Source organism: Antrostomus carolinensis, unplaced genomic scaffold (assembly GCF_000700745.2).
Source record: "Antrostomus carolinensis isolate BGI_N321 unplaced genomic scaffold, ASM70074v2 scaffold9592, whole genome shotgun sequence".
Lineage (NCBI taxonomy): Eukaryota > Metazoa > Chordata > Aves > Caprimulgiformes > Caprimulgidae > Antrostomus > Antrostomus carolinensis.
In genome coordinates this window covers 99,621-110,099 of record NW_010300165.1, presented here as the reverse complement: position 1 = coordinate 110,099, position 10,479 = coordinate 99,621, and the positions used below count along the sequence as shown (strand labels likewise).

Sequence of the window (10,479 nt, the reverse complement as noted above, 5' to 3'; positions counted from 1 at the left end):
AGATAGCATTAGAACCAGTTCAATCATAAAATCACAGCAGGTAGTTTTCTGATATGAAAAATCAATTAAATGACCCCCAGCTCAACATCTTTTTGTCATGTTCCTTGGCAGTGTTTTACACCAAATAAGATTTTTCCCGATGTCCAAACTTGAATAATGTTTCCTTTCATTTTTAATTATATAACTCTTTCTATATCTCTATAATTCTTTATACAACTACACATGATTCTACTTCAGCCTTGATGTTTGCACTCCTTAAATATTTGTGGCTTCACAGCTTCAAAACATTAATCTTGCAGCCAAGGTGTATGCATTTGACTCTTATGATCCACCTCCTGCCCCATAAATCATACCCAGAATCCCCAAATCTTTTGTTGTCTTTCTTTAGAATACTGGTTAGCTTCAAAGGGCTGCTTGCTGGAAGAGCTGTCATCAGCCCGCATAGCTGGCACCCTTGAGTGCTCACCTTGCTGGGGAAAGAATCAGCAGGGAGGCCTACAGAAAAAGTTCTAGAGAGAAGCAGAAAAAGAGACAAGTTTTATACAGTCATAGTTTTTACTACTTGGACATTTACTGCAAGCAGTAGAAACTATTGAGTCTGAAAAAATGCAAAGCATTGCTAAGTATCAAAAGTCAAAGGTAAATGCAAAGTCCTGCACCTGAGATGGAAAAATCGTAAAACAAATATAGGCTGGAGGCCAATGACTACAGAGCAGCTTTGTGGAAAAGAACCCAAGGGTCCTGGCAGACAACGAATTGAACATGCGACAGCAGCACGCCCCTGTAGCGTTGAAGGCTAAACACTTACTGGGTAGCACTAACATCAGCAGAGCCAGTAGATCAGATGTGAAGTTATTTCCTTTTACTAGATACTTGTGAGTTCACACCTAGAGTACTGTCTCTAGCTTGGAGCTCAATAGTAGGAAAAATAAGATTGACAAATCTGAGTGGGTAGAGGACCATCAAGATGGTTAACAGGTTAAAGCACAGGATTTATGAGGAGAAGGTGAGAGACCTAAGTTTGTTCAGATGGAAAAAGAGAAGGCTAAGGATGGTGGTGGGGTATCAAATGGTTTCCAGTTACCTAAAGCATGGTTATGAAGAAGATAAAGTCAGACTGTTCTTGGAAATGTATAATGAAATGTCGAGAGGCAATGGTTAAAAGTCATATCAAGCAAAATTCTGAATGGCTATAAAGACAAAAATTTGCCAGAGCAAGGGCAGTTAAACACAGGAAAATTACCAAGAGGGGTAGTGCAATCTCTTTTCTTGGAGATAAAGAAAGATTTGACTGAACAATGCCCCGAAAAGCCTGATCTAGCTTTGACATTAGAATGGTCTCCAGAGGCATCATCCAACCTAAATGATGTTTTGATTCTTGCAATGAAATAATTAGCAAGTGTGAAGTATGAATAGCCATGTGCAGGCTCCAAACTTGACTCACTGAGAAGAAAACAACAGCATACAATCAGTGTATTATGTTTCTCTCTGCTGACTAAAGGAGAAACATGATGATAATAATAAATGTGTTTATATTAGAGGGTGGGGTGGCTTTATATAGGCACATGAGACTACAGAACACTGAAGAAAGAACTGGACAAAAAGTAACCAACTATTGGATTTACATTTTCAACACAGTAAATCAAGACATAATTCTACAACTTACTAACGAGAAGACAAATGCTACCTTGAACCAGCAATATTCCCATTCCTCCTTACAGGAGACCCCAATAACACAGGGGAGCTATCAAAGAAGAACCAATCGGTATCTTGGAATGTAGTCAACAAAAAGCTTTCAGAAATAATGTAGTAAATTGCTTTTGAGTTTGCACAGTGTACATCAATCATGCAGCATTTCTGCACAGTGCCAACTCAAAATTAAAATTCCTGGCACCCATTCAAATCTTCTGATTCTACCCATTCCACTCACAATGGAAAAACAATGCTCCAAAAATTATTTATTGAAGATATTCCCATATATACTTACTCATAATGTTCATATCCAAAAGTGGCCCTATGTCTGCTAAGTATCCAAGGAAAAGATATGCTGCATTCCTTTTCTACATCTTTCATGTTTCAACATTGTAATGAAACAACACCCTTTACTTCCCTCTATCCTTGGGAAGGAAAAAAGGAGAGAGGAAGTGATGTGATGACTAGATTAGTAGATACAAACAACTTCTGGGGTTTTAACAGGGTGAGGAGAGAGGAATAAAAACAGTTTGGTTGCTCTGAAGCATTAGTTGATTCCACCCAGACTCACATGCATGCTAAATCTGTGAGATTCAGGAAAGGAAGGAGAAAAGTTTCTTCAGGTCTCCCATTAGGCAGATTCTCGGAAAGGAACAGTTGATTGTGTCTTGCTTGTTAACTCTCTCCCAAACTCTAATTCTTATTTATGAAGATTTCCCAATGGGTCCAACAGCCATTCCAGTGGAATTAGTGCCTTGTCACAGATTACCTTCTACTGTCTTTAAAAGGTGCTGTCAGCCCGACTAGATTCTTGGTTTTGAAGATAAAAAATACATATTTTTTTCTTAGGGCAAAGTTTTCACTTTCTTTTCTATCTTTTTTTTTTTGTATCAGCCCAGAAGTTTAATAATTTAAACTTACAAGTCTGTCACAGTAAGTGACTGTCCTTCAATGCAAACTGAGGTATCAACTTCTAGAAATAAATAAGAATGACAAATTTGAGAGATGATTACTGAACACTGTAAGAGTCAAGAAAAAAGGAGAGATTAATTGTTGAGAAGATGAAGAACCCTTTATGATGTACCCATCCCCATTCTTACTGAAGAAGTATGAGAATATTCAGAGGTGGATTGAATCTTAGGGACCTGAGTGAAGACAGTTAAGTGAGTAGTGGTTACCAGGCACAGAGAAAATTTTATAGTTTACTGGCTTTAGTGAAGCACAGTGTATGTAGTGTATGAACTCATAAGAATATGCTAAAGCTTCAATAAAAGTTAAGGTTAAATGCCAAACAACTTCAAAAACCTACTTCAAAATTTATTTCCTTCATTGTCTACATAAGATAATTCTCCTTGTACATAACGCTGCAGAATCACCTTAGTCTAATTTACCGAATAATATTCTTGCTCATCCTAACTCATCCTAATGTTATAATGCATTTTAAAGCTGACCAAGCAAATGATAATAAAACATGTATTTCATTTACCTATATAATTTTGTCTAGACGAGGCAAACACCGGATCAGAGCTATGGTACTCTAAAAAAACCATCTGCAAACCAGGGAAAAACCTACCTCAGTGGTGCTACTGCAAGGTTCCAGTCCAATCATATTGGCTTCTACTAGCTGCTGAAGAAGTTGCACTTGTGCCACACTGAGGAAGAAATCCAGGTTTGTTGTCACATTCACCTCCAAAGAATGACCACACACCAAAATTTCCTGGGGAGAAATTAAGGGAATATACTAGATAACAGCTTCTATACAACTGTATTGTAATTCTCTGCTGTAGTCAACCACTACATCAATGCTTCAACATCGTATATAGTATTAATTTGGTCTTTCTAGGAGAAAGTGGTGTTTCAGGCTTCTAAACAAGGATGTGGTTTATTCTTTGCTTTCCTTTCAACAGCATAACTATTACGACAAATTCTGCAAGAAAAGCATCTTATATGTGAGGTCTCGTTTCCATCTCTTGGTAGTATCAAACAGGGGACTGTCAGATTTTGCTTTTTTATTTCCTTGGCAATGACTACAATTCTCCTTTCTTTCCAAGAAAAGGATGTACTTTTTTTTTTTTTTTTTTTTTAAACATAAGCTCTACTTGATTTAGAATGAGATCATGTCTTGGAACTCACTGATAACCAACCAAATAGATTTCTCTTTGCCTGTAAGTCACTGTTAATACTTTGGCAAAGCCAGCTGGATGGCCACATTTTATTGGTGTTACCTAGCACAAAAAAAGTTCTCCACCACTGCTGGCAAGCAATAATGAGAAGAAAAACAGAACTAATGCAGAACGGTCACTTAATAAATAGAAGTACTGCACCTTCTCATGAGAAGGTTGCACAATCTTCAAGCTCTTTGTAATCTAAACTAGACCTCTCCATTCATCAGTGAACAGCATTCAGTGAATAGGTAGCAAGAAAAATGTATGTACAGAAAACACTGAAAGTCTTGAACATAAGCATTAGTAAAGCTCAAGAGATTTTTATTTTTTTCAATTTAATAACTTCTATGCATCCTAGCCACCCCTAAGATTTCTATTTCTTTTTTACATTAAATAATTTTCCATCTTTCCTTGTGATCACCCTTTACACAAAATACGATGCTGTCAATTTTTTCTTTCTATACCCATTAACTATCACTTTCCAACAATACACCTACCGCACGTAGCAATACACATCTAATACTCTTTACACTCCTGTACCAGTTTTGCTCTTCCCAGGAAGTAGCTACTATGAGAAGTACTACTTCTGACCTGACAAAAACTTTCTGATATTTCCCCTACATAAAATGTTTTAAATTGTTGAGCTACAAACAAATATCAAAAGTGAGCCAGCATCTTTTGTGTGTAACATGCTTCACAGACTAATCACTAACAAGCTGACCCACAGACCAGTAAAAAAGATTGCTAAATCTGGAGTACCTTGAAGTAGCCACAGTTATGGTTGGAGAACTGATGCCTTGTGGAAATCTGTGGGCTTGAAAATCTGGCTAAAAGAACTCAGCTCAACTTTCTTCTTATAGTGTACAGATTGCAGTTTCAGGCTTCTTTATGAGAAGCTTCTGAACACAACGTTTTGTATTGTTGTACTATAGCACCTCTTCTCAACACTTTTCTATCACATATCTTTTAAAAATATTGCTGGAAATCATTAAAGGATTCGCATTTTCTGAATTGCAAACAGGCTTATCTACCTCTGGACAGGTTGCCTTTAATATCAAATGCTATACAAAAATTCTTTCTCCAGCCAAGAAAGAACATTTCAGCTAGTGACTAAGATTTTTTTTTTCCAGTTGGTGATCTCTGCATTTGAGAAAACACCTGGACACTTAAAATGGCGGAACAGTAAAATATTAAGTTTATCCATATATTAAAAGTTATGCTATTTCTGTTCACATTTTGTACTAACCTCTGGGTGTAAATTCTCCGCAGCATCAATTTTTGTAAAAATAATCGCAGGAGCTGCAGTTATTCGAACTGTGAAATCTGTTAAAATTGGAGTTAAAATTGCTCTCCTTTCCTGATGCCTTCTTATGCTAAAAAAAAAAAAAAGAAAAGAAAAAAAAAAGTGTGAAATTACATCATAAATTATTGAGTGGCAAAAACTTCTAATATTCTTCTTTACATCCAGCATGTAGCACATACCAGTTTGGTAAGCATTAATAAGCATTAAATATCATAATTATAAATAATGTTAATTCCAATTCTGAAGGCAGCCTTCTACCTTAATTTCACAGAAAATGTATGTCTAAATATTTGACTCTTCAACCCATCTCCAGGTAGACAAGTCTGACATTTGACATTGCTTCTTCTACTGTTTAACAAACTATGCAAAACCATTTTAATTAAGATACAAACTTTACTAGTAGCATTTTTCAAATTTGCCTGTGGATGCCCTTCACTTTATGAATAGCTGTCCTGAAGCCTGCATAATATTTGAATCCATGCATTAAAACTCTAGTGAAAAAATCCTGCACTCAACGACCTAAGTGACACAAAAAATTAAAGACGTGAAAAATTAAACTAGCAAATCCCTTGAAACTCTAGGACTTGCATATTAAATTTGTAATAACTATTGCCCAAGGCCATGTAAAATGCCTTGAAAATGGAGGGATGTCAGTCTTCCTCTACTGATTCTGTCACTGGTTGTTCTTATTTGGTACATTTTAATCTAATACCAATGATTGCTTGCCAAGAATATTTGTGCCATTAAACTTGATAATTACATTTTTTTCCAGCTGGATTTCCATCCCCCAGTCCCTCCCCATTAACCAAATAATAAGCCTAGAGGCACAACTCTGTTACAGATGGATCACTAATAGCTTATGACAACACGTTCTAAATAGCCAGAATCTTCTGGGTCAGGTCAAATAAACTATTGCCACAAAATGCCATCTGAGAGGCTCTGATCGGGATAAAAAAAAAGGTAATGAGATCAAGATGGTGTTCAGCCCCTAAAAGAGGATACAGTTCAAATTCTTGGGAGAACCCTTCCATCAGGGTAGTTTTTTTTATAATTTTTTTTACCTATAATAATTTATAGAAATGCTAAGTACCTGCATTTCACCAAGGAGAACTCTACAATAATTAAAAAGTTATTGGTCCAAGTTAAGTTTCCTATGCCTTCAAAATAGAAAATTATTGACTATGAAACAAGTCAAGTTAAAAATATACATTAAATTATGCCAATATCTGGCACAATATATAAAAAAAGACTAAACTATACTGCCACATAGAAGAAGAAAATAGATCTATGCAGATATATCTGCAGATCAGTTAGAGATCCCTGTATTACCTTTAATCTTGCTATCTCCAGAATGGAAACAAGGCAGTTCAGACACCAGCATATATCACACAAGTGAGCCAGACACAGGAACTACGCAACTGGACAATTAGTCTTTATCATTAGCTAGAGTTATCCATTTCAGTGTCATTAAACAATATTGTTATATGCCTGTCGATGCAGAAATCTCTGGACCACATGTGGAATAGGCATTTAAATCTCTTGATTATAGAATGGGTACTAATACACGTAGTCTAGCAAAGGCAATGGTTCTGAAATGGATTCTGTTGAAAAGTACACAATCTCAAATGCTGATGGTTTGTAGGCTAAGAGTTATGCTAAAAAGAAATTAAATAGATATCTTAATGTGACTGTAATTCAGTCAAGTTCAAAAGATTCAAAATATATAGATGAGTTTACTGCTTAGACTATTTCAATTTTGATTCTTCAAATTCTAACAACTTGCTTAAGTGTCCTCAAAACATGTAGAAAGCATGACAACCTATAAGGGAATGTAAACTGTAAGATATGGGTAGGCCTTAGAGCTTTCAAATTTATTCAGAGCAACAGTATACACAAGTTAACAGCAGATGCTACAGAGCACAGAGTTAGTATTTACTAAGCACAAGTCTAAAACTTTTGCTGCAAATGACCTTCACAAACACCGCTGAGCAGGCTGCACACACATACTACTATAAGTAGTACGTAGTATGCTTAAGAGCAAGCCAATTAGTGACTGTGAGAAAATTACCACCTTACATTAAAAGCTTTAACATTTTAGTCACCTGTAGCTCTGCTGGTCTGTAATGTTGGCTTTCAAAGCAAGATTAGTCCAATTAGATCCCCAAATTAGAAAGCAGACCTGTTAGTGGTTAACGGACATCTTCAACTGAGAAAATGGTCTTAGATTTTGCCAGTTCTACAAATGCTTCTCTCCCCATCACCTTCATTTTAAATTTAAACCAGATGGCTTTCTACCCAATTCCTATTTCACCTTCACAATAGGATGAGAAAGAAATGCCTTTGTTTTTGAGGAAAATGAAAGAGCTAAGTAGCAGAACAGTTCTATGAAAGAACACATAGCTATACATTAGAAAACTTCCACTTGAAGGGGCATAAGACTGCTAGTAAGGGTGATTTCAAAATATGAAACACAGCTATAAAAGCAAGTTATTTATTGAACCCCAAACCCACAACCGGTTCTTTTAAATCATTGTTCAAATTATTTTTCAGCTCACCCATATTCCCATTTCTTAATTTTCAAATGTTATTCTAGTAGATACCTAGTACACTACATCTTAAATGGCTTTTTTGGTAATATAGGTTGATTGCTGATATTTTTTTTTTTTAAATAATCCTTACGTGGGATCCCTGTGCCGCTCTACTTACTACTTTCCGCATTTCTAGTTGGTGAATTTGAAAGCTCAGCCAAATCAAGTATTAGTAAAATAACTGTAAGTACAAACAGAAGGCAAGCAGAACACAGTAAATAATTAAGGGAGAGGGTATGAGAAAGAGCACCAGAGGAACAAAGAAGCAAATTCCACTTTGAATTATTAAGTCTTCCACACTGCACCTAAGTGCACTGTTAACTTAATACAGGTGTACGCCACATGAGCTTATGAAAAAACTTGATTGTGAAGAGCGTAATGATGGCTCTATGTCTGCAGCACATTCATTCCATGGTTCATTTATGCATCTGTTATATATTTGTCTTGGAAAAAAAAAGGAAAAGCTAGTACTTTTAGAGATGTTAAAGCACTTGATCATCTACACTTAAAAGTACAGCACATTTGAAAGACCATATGCTAACACAAAGCAACAAGGCAGCAAAGCAGTTGTGATAAGGTCTGGAGGTGTGTTGAATTTGGGCTATATCTGCATGGTAACGTGAACGCTGGTTATGGACCACAGATCCACACTGTAAAAGCATGAGAACAAAAATGGTCTCTATGCTCAAAGGCTTACAATTTAAGTATAAGAAAAAACACACCTGCAGACAGGAAAGTAAAAGGGAACAACTAACAGCACCAGAGGTAATAATATCCTTACAGTGGCAACCTGAAAGCTGTCCTATGAGTTTTCATATTACAGTATAATAGAAATATTTTTTTTTTTAAGGATCTGGAAGAATGTTGCGAATGTTCACATGAAGTGCCTTTATAACATATAGGTTAGCCTAGGAGCAAGCAAGAAAGTGCTTCTTTGAAAATTAAATGCGGTAGCCCTGGTAACTGGTATGGTGAGGTGTGATGAGCAGTAAGTGTAGATGTGTCTATGTGACATATAAGGGGAGATGGATACAATAGAGGTCTGGAAGTACCTTGAAAGCAAAGACGTATCTAATGACAAAAAATGTCATGGTAAGAAGTGAGAAAAAACGTGAAGAACAGAATTTTGTAATCAAAGCAACAACATTTGATTACATAAACCCAAATCATCAGTATTTGATTACACCCACTCAGAAGCACATTGAATTTATATGAGGAGGACAGACTGCCAAAGAGATGATGTTGCATTTATCAAGAAGGTGTGATGATATGAAACTGGACAAGTTGTGAAAATGCACCAAAGACTATAACTTGTCCTTCTTATATGGAAAAACTAATCAAAACAAACCGAAAATACTAGCCAGTAGGTAACATAACCTAGAAGTGAAACTTGGAAAATTTTGTATTATTCGTAATTATCATTTAATAAAAATTACATAAAATACATAGGTCAGGGAGAAACTCATATACATTCAATATATGAATGACAATCAAGAGCTCATTTATACTGTGTAAGTTTACTATCTACAGAGAAATGTGTCCTTACAAAGAATTCTGTGTCTTGAAAAAGAAAAAAACCCAAGTTTTAGCATGGAATAGGCCACATTACCAAACAGTGCTCTCTAGTAGTGTAAGGCATGCAAAACCAAAGATGATACGTTGGTTAGCATGCTAACTTAGGACTTATAAAAGATGTTTCTCTTTCGGTTGTATAAACCAGTTAATCCCTGATCTACAAATCACAGAATCACAGAATTGCCTTGATTGGAAAAGACCTTTAAGAGTCCAGTCATTAACCTAACACTGACAAGTCCTCAACTAAACCATGTCCCTAAGCGCTATGTCTACATGGCTCTTAAATACCTCCAGGGATGGGGACTCCACTGCCCTGGGCAACCCCTTCCAATGCCTGAGAACCCTTTCAGGAAAGAAATTCTTCCTAATGTCCAATCTAAAACTTCCCTTGGTGCAACTTGAAGCCATTTCCTCTTGTTCTATCACTTGTTACTTGGTTGAATAGACTGAACTCCACCTCTCCACACCCTCCTTTGAAGAAGCTGTAGAGAGTAATAAGGTGTCCCCTCAGCCTCCTTTTCTCCAGGCTAAACAATCCCAGTTCTCTCAGCTGCTCCTCATAAGATGTGCTCTAGACCCTTCAACAGCTTCACTGCCCTTCTCTGGACATGCTCCAGCACCTCCATGTCCTTTTTGTAGTGAGGGGCCCAAAACTGAAAACAGTACTCGAGGTGCAGCCTCACCAGTGCCAAGTACAGGGGTACTATTGCAATATCTAACTACTGTAATGACACCACTGTGCCTCAAACCTCCATCTCCCAGTGGGCAGAACATATTGCATCCTTTCAGCTCTCTGAGGTATTGCAAAGATACATTGCAAGACAGTGAAATAACACAGCAACATTTTGAGGACTATCTAATGACCAAAATTAGATAGTGAACAAATGCACACCATCTGGCTGTACAGAATGACTATTGTTATATAATTATGCCTCAGTAAAGCTAATTTTCATCATATTAAGAATGCCGTGCAACATTTATTTGCTGTTGATTAATAAAGAAAATAAAACCCTCCATCTTATTGAGTAAGGCTCTTACAGTATGAATACAAGCAAAACTTCAAGTATAATAAACACAGCAACTGAAACACAGGACTGAATACAAATGTATTGAGTTTTATTCCAAAAGATTCACAGGGAATGCCCCCTACTTCCCT

General features: G+C 36.5%; 1 protein-coding gene across 1 annotated transcript in view; it reads right to left on the bottom strand.

The window, feature by feature from the left end:
• Positions 1-3,265: 3,265 nt before the first annotated feature.
• LOC104521128 (vacuolar protein sorting-associated protein 13B-like) overlaps positions 3,266-10,479 on the bottom strand; it is a gene marked incomplete at both ends in the record, with an annotated part of 97,764 nt that continues 90,550 nt past the window's right edge. Inside the window, 2 exons of the mRNA XM_010163034.1 lie at positions 3,266-3,409; positions 5,104-5,230. Of these exons, the coding sequence (XP_010161336.1) occupies positions 3,266-3,409; positions 5,104-5,230 (271 nt within the window). The remainder of the gene's footprint in view (positions 3,410-5,103; positions 5,231-10,479) is intronic.